This window comes from Salvelinus fontinalis, chromosome 1, assembly GCF_029448725.1.
Source record: "Salvelinus fontinalis isolate EN_2023a chromosome 1, ASM2944872v1, whole genome shotgun sequence".
Lineage (NCBI taxonomy): Eukaryota > Metazoa > Chordata > Actinopteri > Salmoniformes > Salmonidae > Salvelinus > Salvelinus fontinalis.
The window spans coordinates 75,649,324-75,672,451 of NC_074665.1; the positions used below are offsets into that span (position 1 = coordinate 75,649,324).

The 23,128-nt window shown below is 42.5% G+C and overlaps 1 protein-coding gene across 2 annotated transcripts in view; it reads right to left on the reverse strand.

Annotated features, from left to right (window-relative positions):
• LOC129862048 (delphilin-like) overlaps positions 1 to 15,103 on the reverse strand; it is a 70,402-nt gene extending 55,299 nt beyond the window's left edge. Inside the window, exons 1-5 of one of the 2 annotated variants that reach the window (XM_055933377.1) lie at positions 14,500 to 15,103; positions 13,666 to 13,802; positions 13,337 to 13,453; positions 12,296 to 12,631; positions 11,877 to 12,031 (exon numbers count right to left, since the gene is read on the reverse strand). In XM_055933377.1, the coding sequence (XP_055789352.1) occupies positions 11,877 to 12,031; positions 12,296 to 12,631; positions 13,337 to 13,453; positions 13,666 to 13,802; positions 14,500 to 14,590 (836 nt within the window). In that variant the 5' untranslated portion in view covers positions 14,591 to 15,103. The remainder of the gene's footprint in view (positions 1 to 11,876; positions 12,032 to 12,295; positions 12,632 to 13,336; positions 13,454 to 13,665; positions 13,803 to 14,499) is intronic. The other variant, XM_055933385.1, reaches the window with a different exon arrangement.
• Positions 15,104 to 23,128: the final 8,025 nt, after the last annotated feature.

Here is a 23,128-nt window from a genome sequence, read left to right on the forward strand (position 1 = left end):
TTTGTTCAAAGGAATAAGAAATTGCTTTAATGATGTGCACAAGTGACTAGATGATTTGGAATTTATACAAGTAGTATCAAGAATTGCACTTTTGATCTAAGAAATGCACCAAAGCGACTGAGAAAAACTGTAACATAATCCAACACAGATCATGTGCGTACATATAAATATAATTAATTAATATGATTAAACGATTGAATATAATGATAATAATAATTATAACTGTAATCAGATTGAGCTGATAAACACAGAGAAAATGTATCATGCAGGTGATTCAATGTGTCACCCCTGGCCCTGGTATTGTTGACCCCTCTGAGTATCTCCTAGTTTTTGTTCCTATGATTAGATGAATCAGATGACGAGTGGCCAGACATAATTTATAATGAAGTGGAGACTTACGGGAACCAAACTAACTGGCCACGTAGTTATTATATATATATATATATATATATATACATATAGAGAGAGAGAGAGAGAGAGAGAGAGAGAGAGAGAGAGAGAGAGAGAGAGAGAGAGAGAGAGAGAGAGAGAGAGAGAGAGAGAGAGAGAGAGAGAGAGAGAGAGAGAGAGAGAGAGAGAGAGAGAGAGAGAGAGAGAGAGAGAGAGAGAGGGAACTTGCAGAAACACATGTAAAAAATGAACTCGCTAATTATGCAGATAAAAACAAGCTGGGCAGCTAAATCCAGCAAATACGACACAGAGAAGTTCTTCAGAGACAATAAGGATTCTAGCCACCACAGGGGAATGCTCTGCTAATTAACCATGATTATTCCACAGTGCTACTGAGTTATCCAGACACGTGGAGATATATTTAGAACTCTTGCTGGTCTATGGAAAGTTATTTGTGGACACTTATCAGAACTGTGGTTCATTATTGTTGCGCTGTACTTAGGCAGCAACATTTAGCTTGGTCTCTCACCAAACCACACAGTTGCTCTCTCTCTACTAACTTTCTATGTTTCTAGCCATACCATCTGCCATCCTTGTGTCATTCAGTGATATTTCTGAGAAAACCTCCTCCGCCACCACTACAACTGAATTTCACTGTGAAATGCAAGGTTCTCTTTCCAAACAGCCGCCTCATCATAAAAGTTGTGGAAACTGTCTTACCTTTGGAACTAATTGAGATTTCAACTAATATGACATTTGCAGCAGAGTAGAGTGGTGCTCTATAATAATCTAAGACGGGTGGAGGGATCTCTCCAAAGGGAGGAATGACGAGCAGAAATCTAACTGGGAGACCTCAATTTATATCTATTCCAGATGTGAGAGACTGTCGCCATTTCTTGCTTTGCTTTGCCACACGCCTGCCTGACTCTGCCTGACTGCCTGACTCTGCCTGACTGCCTGACTCTGCCTTACTCTGCCTGACTGCCTGACTCTGCCTGACACTAAACGACCGGTGAACATTAAAGGTTGAGCGGAGAGATTTAGGATATCATTATGTGGTTAAAACCAGTGACTAGGGTCACTGTGTCGCTGGTCAATGGCCATCACAGAGGTTGGACAGAAAGTCAATAAACAAGGTCAGTTTCTCTGATATCACATTATGGAACGTCAACATCTACACTCTAAAAAGAAAAGGTACCTGGAGTGTCCTTTAGGGGTTCTTCAAATTGAAACTGTAGGGGGAACCCCTATAAATTCTACAAAGAACCCCTTGTAATGGATCCTCAAAGAACCTTTTGAAGAACCTTTTGGGGTACATTTTTTAACTACCCCCCCCTCCCCCCCTGTTATTATTATTTTTAATAATACGCATAACAATAACACAATATTTTAGTTATCAGTGTTTATTATGATTTTAGTGGCAAAGCAGAACACAAAAATCAAAATCTGAGTTAAACTCCCAGCATGTGGATGTTAATGTGTTGATGTTCTCCGTATCATAATCAGAATGATTTTTCAGTGCATGGTGATTGAACAGGTTTCCTGTTATATTCATCAGAGGTGTAGGGAGGGGGAAGTCTTTGAATCCAAAAAATAGTAATTATACAGATTTAACAAAACATGCACACCACCGTATTCATACCTTGGTTTTTGTGGTAAATTTGAATGAAAAAAAACCTGTTTTGACAATGGTTTTCATACACATACCTTGTATATGGTATATTCATTGAAGAGGTAAGGGAGGAGGATGCTAAATGTGATCTGCATAACATACCAATACCAATTGACATACCTTTGTATGCCTCCTCGTCTGTATACCTGCAGACACAGACACAAAAGTGAGCAGTTCAGTCATCTGCACCCAATACAGCTAGCCTTCAACATATTCTTCTAGCCTATAGTACATATTCTTACCTCTTTATTGATTGATATACGTTGAATGGTTTCCATTTTCTATTTTAGAAAGATTTGCACAAATATGAAAAGATTGATGGTATCATCATAAAACAACATCAATTTAGATCATACAAGGGACCAACCTTACCTTAAATTGAGGAGATCTTTACATTTTTCAGTTAAGTGACTGCACCTGCTGTCCTTTGAAATTCAAATCAAAATGTTTCAATTGGACAGTTAGGTTCCTGCAAGAACCCCCACCAACTAAGGAGGTTCCTCGGTGAACCCCACTTCCTATGGGGTTCTTAGAAGAACCTTTTGGGGGCAGTTTTCTTTGCCAAGAACCCTAAGGTTCTTCAAAGAACTTTGAGGATCTTAGAAGAACCCTTGTTGAACCCCTCATTTTAGAGTGTATAATATCTCTATATTAGATCTCTACAGTAACATCATAGGCAACCAACAGTACACAAGAATATTGGATTCTATTGCCAATTTTCCAGTCAGCTACCAACACTAAGATCCTACAGCCTTGGTTTGTCATAACACCTGTGACCAGTCTTTTACCCACGGCATGCAAACAATCAGAAAGGAAAGGAGAGCTCTAGAAACAGATGTTTGTCACTCTTTGCATTGCTGCCTGTATCTCCTACCTAGATAGATATACACTGAGTGTACAAAACATTAGGAACACTTTTCCATGACATAGACTGACCAGGTGAGTACAGGTGAAAGCTATGATCCCTTATTGATGTCACCTGTTAAATCCACTTCAATCATTGTAGATGAAGGGGAGGAGACAGGTTAAAGAAGGATTTTTAAGCCTTGAGACAATTTAGACTTTGTGTATGTTGGCCATTTGGAGGGTGAATGGGCAACACAAGATATTTAACTTCTCTAGGGTAGGGGGCAGCATTCTGAATTTTGGATGAAAAGCATGCCGAAATTAAACTGCCTGCTTCTCGGGCCCAGAAGATATGATATGCATATAACTGGTAGATTTGGATAGAAAACACTCTAAAGTTTCCAAAACAGTTAAAATAGTGTCTGTGAGTATAACAGAACTGATTTGGCAGGCGAAAACCTGAGAAAATCCATTCGGGAAGATTTTTTTGTTTTTGTTTTGTAGTTTTCTATTCAATGCCATTACAGTATCCATTGACTTAGGACTGAAATTGCAGTTCCTATGCCTTCACTAGATGTCAACAGTCTTTAGAAATTGTTTCAGGCTTGTATTCTGAAAAATTAGGAAGTAAGAGCAGTCTGAATGTGTGGACCCTAAAGTGTCACAGAACTTTTTCATGCGCACAACCGAGAGAGTGCCTTTCTTGTTTACCTTTTATATTGACGACGTTATTGTCTGGTTGAAATATTATCGATTATTTAGGCTAAAAACAACCTGAGGATTGAATATAAACCTCGTTTGACATGTTTCTAAGAACTTTACGGATACAATTTGGATTTTTTGTCTGCCTGTTTTGACTGCGTTTGAACCTGTGGATTACTGAAGAAAACGCGTGAACAAAACAGAGGTTTTTGGATAAAAAGAGACTTTATCGAACAAAAGGAACATTTATTGAGTAAATGAATGTCTGTTGAGTGCAACCATATGAAGATCATCAAAGGTAAGGGATTAATTTTATCTCTATTTCTGACTTGTGTAACTCTTCTACTTGGCTGGTTACTGTTTGTAATGATTTGTCTGCTGGGCTATGTTCTCAAATAATCGTAAGGTATGCTTTCGCCGTAAAGCATTTTTTAAATCTGACACCGTGGTTGGATTCACAAGAAGTTCATCTTTAAGCCTAAGTAAAATATGTTTTGTTTTCTGAATTTTTATAATGAGTATTTCTGTATTTTAATTTGGCGCCCAGCAGTTTCACTGGCTGTTGAAGAGGTGGGACGCTAACGTCTCACGTACCCAAGAGGGGTTAAGTGCCTTTGAATGGGGTATGGTAGTAGGCGCCAGGCGCACCGGTTTGTGTAAAAAACATCAACGCTGATGGGTTTTTCACTCTCAACAGTTTCTGATAGAAGAATGTGTATGTTTAAGATAATGACTAAAGTATTCCACCCTGAAACTGTATAACTGTGTGAAATGTGTTAGAATCATAAGAATATAATCTGATGATGTGTGTAGCTTGGTTAGAATTATAACTATGGCATTGTATAATTTTGTAGCTATGCAAGCAGGGTGCAACTGTGAGACGAGATAACTATGTATGGGGGTAGTGGGAGAAATATTGCCTGCCTAAGCAGGGACTAGCCTATGATAAGAAATGTGTGCGTGTGCGTGTATGTGTGTATGTGTGTGTGTGTGTGTGTGTGTGTGTGTGTGTGTGTGTGTGTGTGTGTGTGTGTGTGTGTGTGTGTGTGTGTGTGTGTGTGTGTGTGTGTGTGTGTGTGTGTGTGTGTGTGTGTGTGTGTGTGTGTGTGTGTGTGTAAAAAGACTGGCTCTGCATTTGAGGGTCAGAGCGCTCTCTGAATAAAGGATTGATCTATTGCAGACTGGGACTTTGTCTAATTCTTCATTAACCAGAGCCTTACATCCTCTGGGAATTGGTCAAAACTATAAAATAGTTCAGTTAGAACATTGGGATAGAAATTCTTGTGACAGTTTCCCGGATATATCCATAATGGCCCACCACTCAAAGGACATCCAGCCAACTTGACACAACTGTGGGAAGCATTGGAGTCAACATGAGTAGTATTTTACTTGCTGACGTTCACTTTTACCTGAGACATTTTCTATTAAGGTATCTGTGCTTTTACTCAAGTATGACAATTGGGTACTTTTTCCACCACTGCTTGTAATGGATGTGATCAGGCAACTGAAACCTTTACTTCTCTAATACACTCTTAAACTGACTGGAAATGGAGCCTTGGAATGAGAGAGCAATATGATAATGACCTATGAGGGAAGATCAGTGGTGTACAGTGGATGTAAATTGTGAGTGATTTGCTAGATAGAGTAATGCGATAATTAAGTAATAAGGCCCGAGGGGGTGTGGTATGCCAATTTACCATGGCTAAGGCTGTTCTTAGGCTCGACGCAACCCTGTCAGCTGGTCAAACCTCCGAGGTGCCTTATTGCTATTATAACTGGTTACCAACATAATTAGAGCAGTTATAAGAAATGTTTAGTCATACCCGTGATATACGGTCTAATATACGACGGCTGTCAGACAATCAGCATCCAGGACTCGTATCACCCAGTTTAAAATTTACTGTAAACGTGTGAGGAGGCTGTTGGCCCAGGATTGTTGCTAGATAGAGTAATGCTACAATTGACTGTGTGAGGAGGCAGTTGGATTGATCCCTGCACTCACAGTACTTCTACACCACCACATTAAAGAAGACAGTTTAGATTCCCTTCCTCTGCTTCCTCAAAACACAATCAATATGGTGACAATTAGTCATATACTGTACCAAAACATCCAACAGTAATCTATTAACTTCTTTGATATAGGGGGCAGCATTTCACTTTTTGGATGAATTGTGTGCCCATAGTGAACTACCTCCTACTCTGTCCCAGATGCTAATATATGCATATTATTATTATTATTACTATTGGATAGAAAACACTCTGAAGTTTCTAAAACTGTTTGAATGATGTTTGTGAGTATAACGGAACTCATATGGCAGGCAAAAACTTGAGAAAAAATCCAAACAGGAAGTGAGAATTCTGAGACTGGTCGATGTTAAAGTCATCGCCTATTCAATTCCCTGTAATATTTGGATCTGTTTGCACTTCCTACACCTTCCACTAGATATCAACAGTCTGTAGAACGCTGAATGAAGCCGAAACTGTGATGTGGGACCGGATGGGGGGTGTTTGAGTCAGTGGTCTGGCAGATTGTCAGTTCTTGGTCACGCGCATTCCTCATGATATCGCCATGCGTTCCATTACTTATAGAGAGTGAAAAGAATTCTCCGGTTGGAACCTTATTGGATATAAATGATAACAACATCCTGAAGTTTGATTCTCTACTAAGAGAATCAGTTTATTCGACATTTAATACAAATTTCTGAAGTTTTCGTCCGACGTTTGCCTGCATCTGCGAGAGCGTTTGGACACGTGTACTACACATGCTAGCAAAAGTAGATAATTGGACTGTCACGAATACCGTTTCCTGAGTCTGGTTTTTGTCTGTGTTCTGTTCTGGAGTGTTTTTCCGGTGTCCTAGAACGCACCCTGGCTGGTTGCCGGGCGTTTTAGCTAGTTGGGAGATCTCAGATTACCCGCACCTGTATCCCATCAGCTATCTGTGCACCTGGTCCTGATCATCATCTCTCCTCTTCATAAGGAGAGAATATGAAGGTGTAGAAATATCCAGGTGGCCTGCTGGAGGTCATTTTGCAGGGCGCTGGCAGTGCACCTCCTTGCACAAAGGCGGAGGTAGCGGTCCTGCTGCTGGGTTGTTGCCCTCCTACGGCCTCCTCCACGTCTCCTGATGTACTGGCCTGTTTCCTGGTAGCGCCTCCATGCTCTGGACACTACGCTGACAGATACAGCAAACCTTTTTGCCACAGCTCGCATTGATGTGCCATCCTGGATGAACTGCACTACCTGAGCCACTTGTGTGGGTTGTAGACTCCGTCTCATGCTACCACTAGAGTGAGAGCACCGCCAGCATTCAAAAGTGACCAAAACATCAGCCAGGAAGCATAGGAACTGAGAAGTGGTCTGTGGTCACCACCTGCAGAATCACTCCTTTTTTGGGGGTGTCTTGCTAATTGCCTATAATTTCCACCTTTTGTCTATTCCATTTGCACAACAGCATGTGAAATTTATTGTCAATCAGTGTTGCTTCCTAAGTGGACAGTTTGATTTCACAGAAGTGTGATTGACTTGGCGTTACATTGTGTTGTTTAAGTGTTCCCTTTATTTTTTTGAGCAGTGTATTTCACAGGATGAACAAATGTGAAGCATCCGGTTGGCGTTTCCAATCACTGCCAAATATGGTGATGAGAGGAAGCCCAGTGGCCGTCAGTGGGAGAAGATGGAGCGAGATGGATTTTGTCCGCCATTCTGCTAATTTGTCATCAATGAAACATTTGATCTCAATACAGTTTTCGGTTTGCAAAACTGGAATCTGTTATGAAGAGAGTGGACTAAGTTTTGTAGACTTTACCCTTTGACAAAGTTTCCAAAGATTGTGTTGTTTAATGGAGTGTGAGGGCGAATTGAGTTATTGCACACTTCACAGAATAGGCGTTCCCTGGAGAGCTACCTACCTGTAGGTTTTCACTCCAACCCCAGTTGTAACTTACCTGATTCAGCTTATCAACCAGCTAATTATTCAAATCAGGTGTGCTAGATTAAGGTTGGAGTGAAAACCTACAGGAGGGTTCTCTCCAGGAACAGGGTTGGAGTGAAAACCTTCAGGACGATAGCTCTCCAGGAACAGGGTTGGAGTGAAAACCTACAAGACGGTAGCTCTCCAGGAACAGGGTTGGAGTGAACACCTACAGGACGGTAGCTCTCCAGGAACAGGGTTGGAGTGTAAACCTTCAGGACGGTAGCTCTCCAGGAGCAGGGTTGGAGTGAAAACCTACAGAACGGTAGCTCTCCAGAAACAGGGTTAGAGTGAAAACCTACAGGACAGTAGCTCTCCAGGAACAGGGTTAGAGTGAAAACCTACAGGACGGTAGCTCTCTATGGACAGGGTTAGAGTGAAAACCTACAGGACGGTAGCTCTCCAGGAACAGGGTTGGAGTGAAAACCTACAGGACGGTAGCTCTCCAGGAACAGGGTTGGAGTGAACACCTACAGGACGGTAGCTTTCCAGGAACAGGGTTAGAGTGAAAACCTACAAGACAGTAGCTCTCCAGGAACAGGGTTAGAGTGAAAACCTACAGGACAGTAGCTGTCCAGGAACAGGGTTAGAGTGAACACCTACAGGACGGTAGCTCTCCAGGAACAGGGTTGGAGTGAAAACCTACAAGACGGTAGCTCTCCAGGAACAGGGTTGGAGTGAACACCTACAGGACGGTAGCTCTCCAGGAACAGGGTTGGAGTGTAAACCTTCAGGACAGTAGCTCTCCAGGAGCAGGGTTGGAGTGAAACCTACAGGACGGTAGCTCTCCAGAAACAGGGTTAGAGTGAAAATCTACAGGACAGTAGCTCTCCAGGAACAGGGTTAGAGTGAAAACCTACAGGACAGTAGCTCTCTAGGAACAGGGTTAGAGTGAAAACCTACAGGACGGTAGCTCTCCAGGAACAGGGTTGGAGTGAAAACCTACAGGACGGTAGCTCTCCAGGAACAGGGTTGGAGTGAACACCTACAGGACGGTAGCTTTCCAGGAACAGGGTTAGAATGAAAACCTACAGGACAGTAGCTCTCCAGGAACAGGGTTAGAGTGAAAACCTACAGGACAGTAGCTGTCCAGGAACAGGGTTAGAGTGAACACCTACAGGACGGTAGCTCTCTAGGAACAGGGTTAGAGTGAACATCTACAGGATGGTAGTTCTCCAGGAAGAAGGCCCTTCAGTAGATAATAAACAAGCCCCATCACTTATTAGGAGTTGTAGTTTATCGCTTCTTCTAGGAATCGCAAGAGACAAAAAGTATCGTATAATCTGGTACAAAATCCTAGAATATTTAATGTTGATCTATTCAAGTACTGAGAGTCAACAATACATGCAAAAATAATACAGCCAACACTGATTCAGACCTCTCCATTAAAACATTGCTGTAACGATATTCGTCTTTGGATGAAGAGTAGTCATCGGACCAAAGCGCAGCGTGGTAAGTGTTCATGTTATTTTTATTTGAAAAACAGAACACTAAACAAAATAACAAAGGGAAGGAACGAAAACGAAACAGTCCTGTCTGGTACAGACACAAAGACAGAAAACAACTACCCACAAAACCAACATGGAAAATGGCAACCTAAATAGTCTCCCCAATCAAAGACAACGAGAAACAGCTGTCTCTGATTGGGAACCAATTCAGGCCACCCTAAACCTACATACCCCTAGACCATACAAAATCCCCATAGATAAACAAAAACCCTAGACAAGACAAAACCATAGACAATACAAAAACTAAACAAACCACCTTTGTCACACACTGACCTAACCAAAAAATAAAGAAAACAAATATAACTAAAGTCAGGGCGTGACAATTGCACAACAATAAATAGTTGAAACATTAAAACAAGTCTCTGAAAAGGAGCTGCCATCCAACACACCTCGGGAAAAAAGTGCACAGGGACAGTACCGTACCAGGGTAATTATCTGCCCACATATGACAGGTATGACATTGACTGAGGTGCCCCTACCTGTACTGTAACAGCAAGACAGCACTACAAGACAACTGCAAGTACCACAGTTCAAAACAACCAATAAAAAAAAAACAGTACTTACCCAAAACAGCTTATTAGAGTTAGTACTCTGTCATAATTCAGAATCAGGATTATAAAACAATAAATGTGAGTAAGTGTATAGGTTCACAAACTGAATTTTGAAATAATAATGCATTGTAACGGTATGAGGTAGAATCTGCATCCAGGAACCATCGCCAGCAGTAAACTCTCACCAACCACAGATGAGCAAGAGCTTAAAGCAGAATAATGAGGATAAAATCCATCACAGAAATCCCTCAGAGCGAGTGAGAGAAAGAGGGAGGGAGAGAGCAAGAGAGAGAGTAAGAGAGTAAGAGAGAGAGATGGAGGTGGAAGAGAGAGATGGAAAGAGAGAGGGAGGAGGAGGAGAGCGAGGGACGCAAGAGAGAGGAAGAGTCAGTGGACTAAAATAAACATCTCCATGGTCTGTTAAATGCCACTCAGTCTATATTTAGAACGATGCCAAAGGAAAGTCTCGCTGTCCTCTGGTGATCTGGAATCACTGCCTTATGTTCTTACTGGACAAAATAGCTTTGCATTTAAATATTAAATTATTCACACATAACCTTAAATAGTACTGTATCTTACAGTATAACAATCTCTATAACTAGGTATCTAATCACATCACTAGGACACAGAGTTTTTTCTGGTCTGGTCACGTGGTCAAGAAAAACTCAAGGCCCCAGTCATAAGGTATCACTGCCTACCTGATATACCAGTAAGTGATGCTGAGATGATTCAACTGCGTTACGTGGAACTACAATCCACACAATCCACCACGTCCACCTTAATTACCTCTGTGTAGTTGACTCCCTCGAGTAAAGAGAGGTTATGGTCAGATAATCAAAGCTGTGGTCTGGCTATAGCTCATTGGTAAAGTTTCCCCACTGTGGTCAGACCCTAGCCAGATGAACACATGGTCAACGTTCCCTCAGATGGATTCCACATACCAACCAATCCCTCAGATGGATTCCTCATACCAACCAATCCCTCAGATGGATTCCACATACCAACCAATCCCTCAGATGGATTCCTCATACCAACCAATCCCTCAGATGGATTCCTCATACCAACCAATCCCTCAGATGGATTCCACATACCAACCAATCCCTCAGATGGATTCCACATACCAACCAATCCCTCAGATGGATTCCACATACCAACCAATCCCTCAGATGGATTCCTCATACCAACCAATCCCTCAGATGGATTCCTCATACCAACCAATCCCTCAGATGGATTCCTCATACCAACCAATCAGATTAAAGACTTTTAATTTCACATGACAGATGCCCATCTCCATCTCTAACTAACTCCCTTCGTAGGGTATGGAAGTAACAGTAATCTCCACACATCTAAAGGAAAAAGTGTACTTGGATTAAGGGTTTAGTGTACTTGGATTAAGGGTTTAGTGAGAGTCTTGTTACTCATTTTCACACACTGACATAAGATAAATTATTATGCAAGTATTTCTTCATTGAAATGTCTGACAATATGAGTCTTCAGCCATAGTTGCCAGCATTCATTCTGAGTTCAGATGAGGTCACAAAGAAACAAATCTCATGCAAAAAGGTAGAGACAGTAATGATTACAATACTGGCAGATCCTTGAGCTGATCTCAGACAAAAACAGTGCTAGCAAAATTTGAATAGATCAGGTCGAATTTCAAACAGCCACACTAAAACTGGCTTTGCCTTGGTTGAGTTTAACTTGTGATTATTGCGAACACCGGCAAATCTTATCTGGCAGGTCTGTCACTAACCCATTTGATTTGGCTCAAGACTAGTCTCCATTTTGGCTCTGAGGCTATGCAGTTTCACTCAAACCCCTACCAGTTTGACCTAACAGGAGGGTCACTGTGGGTTTACCCTGAGCCCTGTCTGCAGCAGATGGCATCCACCTAAAGCACAGTGTGATAATGGTTGACACTAATTAAGACCCCCGTAATCCCTCCACCAGCAAAATGAGCAAAAGGAAAAGCCTGTTTAAACACTCATCACCCATCGCACAATAATCCCCACAGACTATTACTTTTCACTGGGACTCCGAAATGGGGATATTAGAAGGCTGCATCCCACCTGGGTTGTACTAGGATGTCTAAATGGGAACAAGGATTTAATGTACATCTCCGTGGGCCTGAGTGATGTTCAGAAGGGAGTACAGATGGTAGGCTGCCTCCTCTATCTCAAGAACCTACACTGAACACAGTCTGGATGATACCCAGAGAGCAGAGACTCCGGTACCTGATGTTGCCGATGAGCGTCTGCTGCTCGTCAGTGGTGAGGATGTCTGGGAGGACAGAGGCCAGCCAATCAACCTTCTTCTCCGCAGCATACTGCTTCAGCACCGCAAACAGCCTCTCCTTCACCTCAGGCTCCTCCCCCAAAATCTGGTCAATCTGAAAGATATCAATAACAATTGTTGTTGAAGGGCGCATAGTTACACAGCCTCCCTAAAGAAGCATTGTATGCATTTACAAAGAAGCTTCCAATTATCTGACTGAGGAAGTAAGCTCAGTAGGCTTGCATAATGCTTTTTAAACAGCAAAGTGTCTCTTTCAAACTGTTGTTTTCTCTGGACATCAATGTTCCCATGTATAATCAACAACATCAATGTTCCCCTGTATAACTCATACAACAGTTAGTTTAAAAGAAAGCCTCACCTTCCTGTTGAACTCCAGGGCCTTATGTTTGCGGTCCTTCCTCATCCCGTCTCCTCCAGGCTGTATCCCATCCATACTCCCACTGCTGCGTACTTTCTGTCTAGGCCCCAGACACAGCACTCCCAGCCTCAGCGTACGCCCCTGGGACGCCTTGACCAGTGCCGCCGCCATCTCGTGCTGCCTCACCGGGATCCCGTTGACCTCCATGACGTAGTCACCGGCCCGCAGGCCACCCCGTCCCGCCGGAGAGCAGGGGGAACAGTCCTCCACCAGGAGGGGGCAGTCTCCCACGATGGTGAAGCCAAAATGACCGTCAGGACCCGGGGTGATGTCCATCTGAGAGGCAGAGATTGAATTCTTTTTTTTATTTTTTTTTATCCCATTTTCTCCCCAATTTTTCGTGGTATCCAATCGCTAGTAATTACTACCTTGTCTCATCGCTACAACTCCCGGACGGGCACGGGAGAGACGAAGGTCGAAAGCCATGCGTCCTCCGAAGCACAACCCAACCAGCCGTACTGCTTCTTAACACAGCGCGCCTCCAACCCGGAAGCCAGCCGCACCAATGTGTCGGAGGAAACACCGTGTACCTGGCCCCCTTGGCTGGCGCGCACTGCGCCCGGCCCGCCACAGGAGTCGCTGGAGCGCGATGAGACAAGGATATCCCTACCGGCCAAACCCTCCCTACCCCGGACGACGCTATGCCAATTGTGCGTCGCCCCACGGACCTCCCGGTCGCTGCCGGCTGCGACAAAGCCTGGGCGCGAACCCAGAGACTCTGGTGGCGCAGTTAGCACTGCGATGCAGTGCCCTAGACCACTGCGCCACCCGGGAGGCCCCGAGATTGAATTCTTATTTCACTTTCACTGTATTATGTCAAGATAGAGAGAAATCATTTTGACTAATGACTTGAAAAGTATGGCCTTGCCAATGAAATTAGCACGGCAAATTCAGCATTGCCACTACAGTTTCTGGGGTTACACGAGGTATCAGAAATACAGCGAGTCAGATTTTCAGTTGGCACAAGCAGCGAGTTCAGACCTGCTGGATGCGAGACACCACTCCGACGCTGGGAGGGATGTTCCTCTGGGTCTGAGCGATGGAGATGACAGCCTGGACGCCCAGAGTGGACACATTCTGGCCCTCGATCTCCAGCACCTGGTCCGAGAAAGACCGTTTAATGAAGACACCCAGAAACAGCTTTTCCAGTATAAATCCCTGATCATACTATTACACCATCATAATATTATCGAAGTCTTAACATAATACTATTAACTGCATATTTGTTAATTAACTTGCCTTGTTAAATAATGGTTAAACAAAGGATAAAAATAATTTCGGTTTAGTTTAGGACCTAGAATCTCTCTGACCTGGTCACCTGGCTGCAGCCCCGCCAGGTAGGCACTGCTCCCCTCCTCCACTGACAGGATGTAGCTAGGACCACTTCCTCGTAGCTGGAAGCCAAACTCCTCTGGCCAGCCCTGATTGGATGTCGGCATCGCGATGACTACATGAGAGAAGAAGAAGAATGACGAAGAGGAGAGGAAGATGAAGAAACCCACAGGGAGTATAATGAGAAAGATGTTCTGGACTGAGATGCGAATGAGAGAAGCAGTATGGTGCTCTCAGCGGGGGGTTGAACCCCTGTCGAACCCTTGGGGTCACTGACCTTGTTCACAACTCCAAAGGCTTCTGAGAGTATTTGACCTTGAGGAGCATGAAGTGCTCTCTTCCAAAGTTAATCCATCTTACTGTACATCAAAATTCCCTGACTATCTGACGAAGGGCTCTGACGGAGGGCTCTGATGGAGGGCACTCTATTGCCTGCATGAGAGCGACTCAAGCATAAAATATCTGCCATAACCAAACACAGAAAACACATTTAAATCTAGGAGTGCAGGTTATCCTGCTTTTTGTGGTAATACACTCCAATCCCTAACGCTTAATTTGTGAACCTTTATAACATTCTATAAACTATTACATTTATAGAGCATTAAAACAGGATCAGCATGTATTAACCTCACGAGTTTGCTTCCAAAAACGTCCCTGAAACGACAGGTCACACATAGAATGATACAAATATCTTTTGTCTGAATATTTTACATGAACCTTAAAACAGAGCCAGTGTCTGCTGTTCAACCTCCAAAGCCTTGAAACAGTAATGTGTTTCAATAAGTGAATGACATTCAAACAGACAGACTTACAGTCATCTTTAGATGGATAGCGAGGAACAGCAGGCTTGTTCTGGTTCCTGAAAGAGTATCTGCCTTTCTCGTTGTGTAGAAATTTCTTCATCTTGTATCAAACTGCAGGTGGCCTATCTGTGAGCTAGTATCCAACAAGGCTGTACAGTAAAAAAGCCCCCCTTGGACCATACCAACAGCCCCCATTCAAACAAGAGGGGTTGTCAATTCAAAATACCCCATCTTTAGAGTCCTCCACAGAGTCATCCACAGAGTCCTCTACAGAGTCATCCACACTGCCACCGCAACACAAGAAAAGGGTGACAGTACATGAAGACTTGTCACAGAGTTACTCCAGAATGTCCTCCCAGAGTGTGTCCTTGCAGTCCTGCAGCCCGTTTGCACAGTGTTAATGATAAAACTGGGACGCCCTCGCTCTACTCCGCTTCTTAATAAAACCTCTCTCCAAAAAGGGCCCCCATTTTCTTCTATAAATACTCCTCTGTCTTTTTTCCTGCTCTCTCTCACGGCTAGGTGACGTCCTCCAAGGGACGGAGACTGGCCCAGAATCACTGTGTGTGTCACACAGAAAGCGGTTGATGAACACTAATTGGAGCGTGTGCCTGGGCACTCTTATGAGTGTGGTAGTCTATGTGTGCTGGTCTATAAGTGTGTGTGTGTGTGTGTGTGTGTGTGTGTGTGTGTGTGTGTGTGTGTGTGTGTGTGTGTGTGTGTGTGTGTGTGTGTGTGTGTGTGTGTGTGTGTGTGTGTGTGTGTGTGTGTGTGTGTGTGTGTTCCTCAATGCTCAGCCCCATTGAGAAGGAGCAGGGGCAATTTAAGACTTTGCTCTGGATTAGTGGGATTATGGGCTGAATTTTTTAATCCCACTCCACCCCCTATCAGGACAGGGACAGAGGCACAGGGACACATGCCCCTCTTTATTAGGTTTAGGGTTGTGGAGATGTCCACACAGACTTGCGTATGAATGCCTCTGATCTGGGTTACTTTAAAACAGTGCTGCAGCAACTTGTCCCTGAGGCAATTTACAGTAAAATAGAGTATTGGGCAACACAGAAGCAATCAGCAGGCTAGTTACTAGTCACATGGCCATCAGTCAATGGTAATTGAGAACTGCCAGTGAGTTGTGGTATATTTGTCAGTGTATGTGCAGAAAAAGGTTAATCACAGGTTAATCACACACACACTATGGATAATGGAATTACAGATCACAGGAGGACATAAAAATAAACCTACTAACAAAAGCAGGTGGTTAATGAGAAGGATTTATTGTAGAGAGAGACTTTTATCGGAGATTATTGGAATTTATGGAGCATGGAACAGGACTACTGTGACAGTAGTTTAGCATTTTTCTTCTAAAGGAAATCAGTAATAATATTGTAATAACATAGTCATATCAAATGGATATAGTAACAGTAATAACATATGTTTTATAATGGCCTAAATACTGCTAAGACTGCTAAGACATCTAAGACTGCTAAGACATCTAAGACTGCTAAGACATCTAAGACTGCTAAGACAGCTAAGACAGCTAAGACTGCTAAGACATCTAAGACTGCTAAGACATCTAAGACTGCTAAGACATCTAAGACTGCTAAGACAGCTAAGACATCTAAGACTGCTAAGACATCTAAGACTGCTAAGACAGCTAAGACATCTAAGACATCTAAGACTGCTAAGACAGCTAAGACATCTAAGACATCTAAGACTGCTAAGACAGCTAAGACATCTAAGACTGCCAAGATAGCTATGTAAATTACTTATTTTCCAACACAGAAAACAGCAAAGGTGAAAAAAGTACCTCATAGTTGAGTAAAAGTAACAGCTCAGTCCTAGTTATACATACTGGGCCAGGTGAATTATTCAACAGCCATGCTTGTATCTCCAAACAAACACTGTTCCCTTCAATCAAACTCTCATCTTACACCTTGCCCAACCCAAGATGGCCACTTGACTTGTATATGGGAATATGGGAGAGCAAGAGAGACCGAGTGACATTATACAGGTCATTGAGCCTGAGGTAAAATGACTGAGCCTGGTCGCTGGGTACCTGACTGTTTTGGCAAGACATCAACCTGTTTAAAGCAGAGACAGACTAGAACAACGTCTGAAATGAAAGCAATATTTATTGCCAGAGCCAAAAACAATCAAGTAATTTAGATACTGAAACAAATGACTAGAACTGCTAAAGCTGATAGGACCCATCATCATGTAACTACCGCCTGAAATGAAGCATGTGACTCAATGTGAAAGTGAATATAATGTGGAGTTTCCCAACAGTAAACAAACTGTGGTGTTTACATCTACAGCCAACAAATTCATGAATATTCAGTCTGCTGATGCTGGAAAAACTTCAATGCCATCCTATTGAATGAAGATACTTATTGTAACTGCCCAGAACGGTTTCAAAACGCATTCATTTGAGCTCCCATTATGATTTTATAAATAAGGTGCAGTCTTACCTTTCAACACCCTGAGAAGATGAAGAAATACATAGCCTACAGAGCCAGTGCCTCTGAAGAACACCCCTCTCACTAACTGTATGTGTAACATGAGAGCAGGGCCTGTTTGAAAATGCAGGCAAAACTCAGCAACCAGATCCAACATTCTGTGTCATGATGCCTTTGGGTTGTGTGCAACTGAGGAGCAGGTGCACAATATAGAAATGGTGTAAAACTGTGAACATTTCTACTTATCCATTAATTTTCAATTGTTGCAAAAAGTTCATGTTAAGTCAAACAAATCTATAGCAATTTAGTCTGACTGACCGAAATTAATTTAGCTTGACTGTGAATGATTAACAACAAACCTTGTCATGCATGAGATAAAACATCAATAATCAATTACTTATAATGTATCCATTTATTCATGTTTACAATTTGTCCGGTAACAGTCCATCATGATGTCGCCAAAGGAGCAGGGAAGTGATACTATATTTTTTTGACGTCACACCAGCAACATCAGTGTTACAAAAACAAACAAAAAACATTTAGCAACAGGCTACGGATTTGTCAATGTGTTTTTTTTTTTATTGTTTTATTTTGGGTGGATTAAGTTAGTTTTCTCTATCACCTATGGGTTTTATTTTTACCTTGTTTGTTTCAACCCCGTCCACTTGGTGGCGGCAATACACCTTTTTAGGTTGTAGTCTGCCATAAAACACAGAAGAAGAACAACAACAAAAAAGAACAACAAGAACAACAAGAACAAAAAGAAGAACAAGAACATGCTAACATCCACAGAAGAAGAACCAAAAAAAAGAACAACAACAAGAACAAGAAGAACAAAAACAAGAACAAAAACAAAAACAACAAAAAGAAGAACAAGAAGAAGATGAACATGCAACAGAAGTGAAGCCACCCACACCATTATATACAGTGGGGCAAAAAAGTATTTAGTCAGCCACCAATTGTGCAAGTTCTCCCACTTAAAAAGATGAGAGAGGCCTGTAATTTTCATTATAGGTACACTTCAACTATGACAGACAAAATTAGAAAAAAAAATCCAGAAAATCACATTGTAGGATTTTTAATGCATTTATTTGCAAATTATGGTGGAAAATAAGTATTTGGTCAATAACAAAAGTTTATCTCAATACTTTGTTATATACCCTTTGTTGGCAATGACAGAGGTCAAACGATTTCTGTAAGTCTTCACAAGGTTTTCACACACTGTTTCTGGTATTTTGGCCCATTCCTCCATGTAGATCTCCTCTAGAGCAGTGATGTTTTGGGGCTGTTTCTGGGCAACACGGACTTTCAACTCCCTCCAAAGATTTTCTATGGGGTTGAGATCTGGAGACTGGCTAGGCCACTCCAGGACCTTGAAATGCTTCTTACGAAGCCACTCCTTCATTGCCCGGGCGGTGTGTTTGTGATCATTGTCATGCTGAAAGACCCAGCCACGTTTCATCTTCAATGCCCTTGCTGATTGAAGGAGGTTTTCACTCAAAATCTCACGATACATGGCCCCATTCATTCTTTCCTTTACACGGATCAGTCGTCCTGGTCCCTTTGCAGAAAAACAGCCCCAAAGCATGATGTTTCCACCCCCATGCTTCACAGTAGGTATGGTGTTCTTTGGATGCAACTCAGCATTCTTTGTCCTCCAAACACGACGAGTTGAGTTTTTACCAAAAAGTTATATTTTGGTTTTATCTGACCATATGACATTCTCCCAATCTTCTTCTGGATCATCCAAATGCTCTCTAGCAAACTTCAGAAGGGCCTGGACATGTACTGGCTTAAGCAGGGGGACATGTCTGGCACTGCAGGATTTGAGTCCCTGGCGGCATAGTGTGTTACTGATGGTAGGCTTTGTTACTTTGGTCCCAGCTCTCTGCAGGTCATTCACTACGTCCCCCCGTGTGGTTCTGGGATTTTTGCTCACCGTTCTTGTGATCATTTTGACCCCACGGGGTGAGATCTTGCGTGGAGCCCCAGATCGAGGGAGATTATCAGTGGTCTTGTATGTCTTCCATTTCCTAATAATTGCTCCCACAGTTGATTTCTTCAAACCAAGCTGCTTACCTATTGCAGATTCAGTCTTCCCAGCCTGGTGCAGGTCTACAATTTTGTTTCTGGTGTTCTTTGACAGCTCTTTGGTCTTGGCCATAGTGGAGTTTGGAGTTTGACTGTTTGAGGTTGTGGACAGGTGTCTTTTATACTGATAACAAGTTCAAACAGGTGCTATTAATACAGGTAACGAGTGGAGGACAGAGGAGCCTCTTAAAGAAGAATTTACAGGTCTGTGAGAGCCAGAAATCTTCCTTGTTTGTAGGTGACCAAATACTTATTTTCCACCATAATTTGCAAATAAATTCATTAAAAATCCTACAATGTGATTTTCTGGATTTTTTTTCTCATTTTGTCTGTCATAGTTGAAGTGTACCTATGATGAAAATTACAGGCCTCTCTCATCTTTTTAAGTGGGAGAACTTGCACAATTGGTGGCTGACTAGATACTTTTTTGCCCCACTGTATATTTTTTTATTTAACATTTATTTAACCAGGTAGGCAAGTTGAGAACAAGTTCTCATTTACAATTGCGACCTGACCAAGATAAAGCAAAGCAGTTCGACACATACAACAACACAGAGTTACACATGGAGTAAAACAAACATACAGTCAATAATACAGTAGAAAAATAAGTCTATATACAATGTGAGCAAATGAGGTGAGATACGGGAGGTAAAGGCAAAAAAAAAGGCCATGGTGGTGAAGTAAATACAATATAGCAAGTAAAACACTGGAATGGTAGATTTGCAGTGGAAGAATGTGCAGAGTAGAGATAGAAATAATGGGGTGCAAAGGAGCAAAATAAGTAAATAAATACAGTAGGAGGAGAGGTAGTTGTTTGGGCTAAATTATAGATGGGCTATGTACAGGTGCAGTAATCTGTGAGCTGCTCTGACAGCTGATGCTTAAAGCTAGTGAGGGAGATAAGTGTTTCCAGTTTCAGAGATTTATGTAGTTCGTTCCAGTCATTGGCAGCAGAGAACTGGAAGGAGAGGCAGCCAAAGGAAGAATTGGTTTTCGGGGTGACCAGAGAGATATACCTGCTGGAGAGCGTGCTACAGTTGGGTGCTGCTATGGTGACCAGCGAGCTGAGATAAGGGGGGACTTTACTACTGGCTCCAGGGTCTTGTAGATGACCTGGAGCCAGTGGGTTTGGCGATGAGTATGAAGCGAGGGCCAGCCAACGAGAGCGTACAGGTCGCAGTGGTGGGTAGTATATGGGGCTTTGGTGACAAAACGGATGGCACTGTGATAGACTGCATCCAATTTATTGAGTAGGGTATTGGAGGCTATTTTGTAAATGACATCGCCGAAGTCGAGCATCAAGTCGAGGATCGGTAGGATGGTCAGTTTTACAAGGGTATGTTTGGCAGCATGAGTGAAGGATGCTTTGTTGCAAAATAGGAAGCCAATTCTAGATTTAACTTTGGATGGGAGAGGTTTGATGTGAGTCTGGAAGGATAGTTTACAGTCTAACCAGACACATAGGTATTTGTAGTTGTCCACATATTCTAAGTCAGAACCGTCCAGAGTAGTGATGTTGGACGGGCGGGCAGGTACAGGCAGCGATCGGTTGAAAAGCATGCATTTAGTTTTACTTGTATTTAAGAGCAATTGGAGGCCACGGAAGGAGAGTTGTATGGCATTGAAGGTCGTCTGGAAGGTTGTTAACACAGTGTCCAAAGAAGGGCCAGAAGTATACAGAATGGTGTCGTCTGCATAGAGGTGGATCAGAGACTCACCAGCGGCAAGAGCGACATCATTGATGTATACAGAGAAGAGAGTCGGTCCAAGAATTGAACCCTGTGGCACCCCCATAGAGACTGCCAGAGGCCCAGACAACAGGTCCTCCGATTTGACACACTGAACTCTATCAGAGAAGTAGTTGGTGAACCAGGCGAGGCAATCATTTGAGAAACCAAGACTATCGAGTCTGCCGATGAGGATGTGGTGATTGACAGAGTCGAAAGCCTTGTCCAGGTCAATGAATACGGCTGCACAGTATTGTTTCTTATCGATGGCGGTTAAGATATCGTTTAGGACCTTGAGGTGCACCCATGACCAGCTCTGAAATCAGATTGCATGGTGGAGAAGGTATGGTGGGATTCGAAATGGTCTGTAATCTGTTTGTTGACTTGGCTTTCGAAGACCTTAGAAAGGCAGGGTAGGATAGATATAGGTGCATGAGAATGGTCCACAGAAGTGAATGGCGTTTACTGCAACACTAGTTAAGGCACACATTGAAATTATGAATTGTACATCCCACAAATAGGGTAAGTAACAACATGGCTCAATTAAGTCATGTTACGATAAGTAGCTAACTTACGCTCAGCTAGGCTAGCTAGCTATGTCAGTGAAATGTGGAAGGAAGCATCCTGATGTTGCTAAACTTTTACAATTACATTAGCCTAGGTTTATTGTAATGATTATTGTTATACTATTCATCATCATCATCTAGCTAAGCTATTATCTCGTAATGTAAGGAGACTAAATTATAAGTTAGCATAGCTAGCTAGTTATTTGTAGTCAGTCAGTGCTTGACAGCCAGGTAGCTACGCTAAGTTTCCTACATGATGTCCCTGACATCTTTCCTACTCAGACAGGTTAACAAATAGATTTCCTCACACTATTTGCTATCTATGTGGTGGTCGTGCTGATGTGCACATTGTAATGTGCAATACAATCCCACCATGAATTAAATGAAGTACTCTCTTTCTCTGTAGCTACAGTAACAAAGAAGCGACATGCAGGCCAGCTCCAGGCATACCCATGTGACAAGAGGATGTTCCACCCTGGAGTCTGCTGTCCAGCCTGTCAGCTGGTCAAACTTTCTCAAAACACTGTAGTAAATAGTACAGGTTGGCCCTTCTGCTTTTAGTCACAGGCATTAGATCTAAGGCTGAGTACTGTACCTCTGAATGTCTACTATAGGCATAGTACAGTCTAAACTACACTTCTCAGAACAGCATAAAACATATTAAGATTGTTACAAGATAATGTATAACTGCCACTATTATTGTCTTCAAACTGTATTGAATATCCAATGTTTTCCCTTTGTGTTGTCCAAGAGTCTGCAACAGGTGTGTGACCATCACTGTGTCTGGGTCAACAACTGCATCAGAGCTCAGAACACCTGGTACTTCCTTCTCTACCTGTTGAGTGTGTGTGTCATGACAGCAGACATGGTACTACTGACATGGGACATGTTACTGCACGCTGTGGCACGATAAAGGAATCCTAAGAGGCCGTTAGGTAGATGATGATGGGCAGCAACGGTAGGCAGGGATGCTCTTTGTCATACAGGTAAAAGACTGGATATACAGATACACATGCACACAATGATGTTGGTGCCTGATGTTTCCATGGAGTTAGTCTTTCCTGCTCTCAGTTTTTCTACAGCAAGTCTGATTTTAAAATGTCATGAATGAAATCCTTTCTAGTTCCATTAACGTGCCACAGAAACCCCCACACAATTTGGCACAGCTTACAGATGGAATACTATTTATTTTTATTCAGTTTTATATCCTAAGTTAAATGCACTTCAAACATATATACAGTGCATTCGGAACAGTATTCATATACAGTATTCAGACCCCTTGACTTTTTCCACGTTATATTACGTTACAGCCTTATTCTAAAATTGATTAAATACTTTTCCCCCCTCATCAATCTACACACAATACCCCTTAATGACGAAGTGAAAAAAGGTTTTTAGAAATGTTTGCAAATGTATTAAAAATAAAAAACAGAAATACCTTATTTACATAAGTATACAGACCCTTTGCTATGAGACTCGAAATTGAGCTCAGGTGCATCCTGTTTCCATCGATGTTTCTACAACTTGATTGGAGACCTCCTGTGGAAAATGTAATTGTTTGGACATGATTTGGAAAAGCATACACCTGTCTATATAAGGTCTCTCAGTTGACAGTGTAAATAAGAGCAAAAACCTAGCCATGAGGTTGAGGGAATTGTCTGGAGAGCTCCGAGACAGGATTGTGTCGAAGGCACAGATCTGGGGAAGGGTACCAAAACATGTCTGTAGCATAGAAGGTCCCCAAGAACACAGTGGCTTCCATCATTCTTAATGAAGTTTTGAACCACCAAGACTCTTC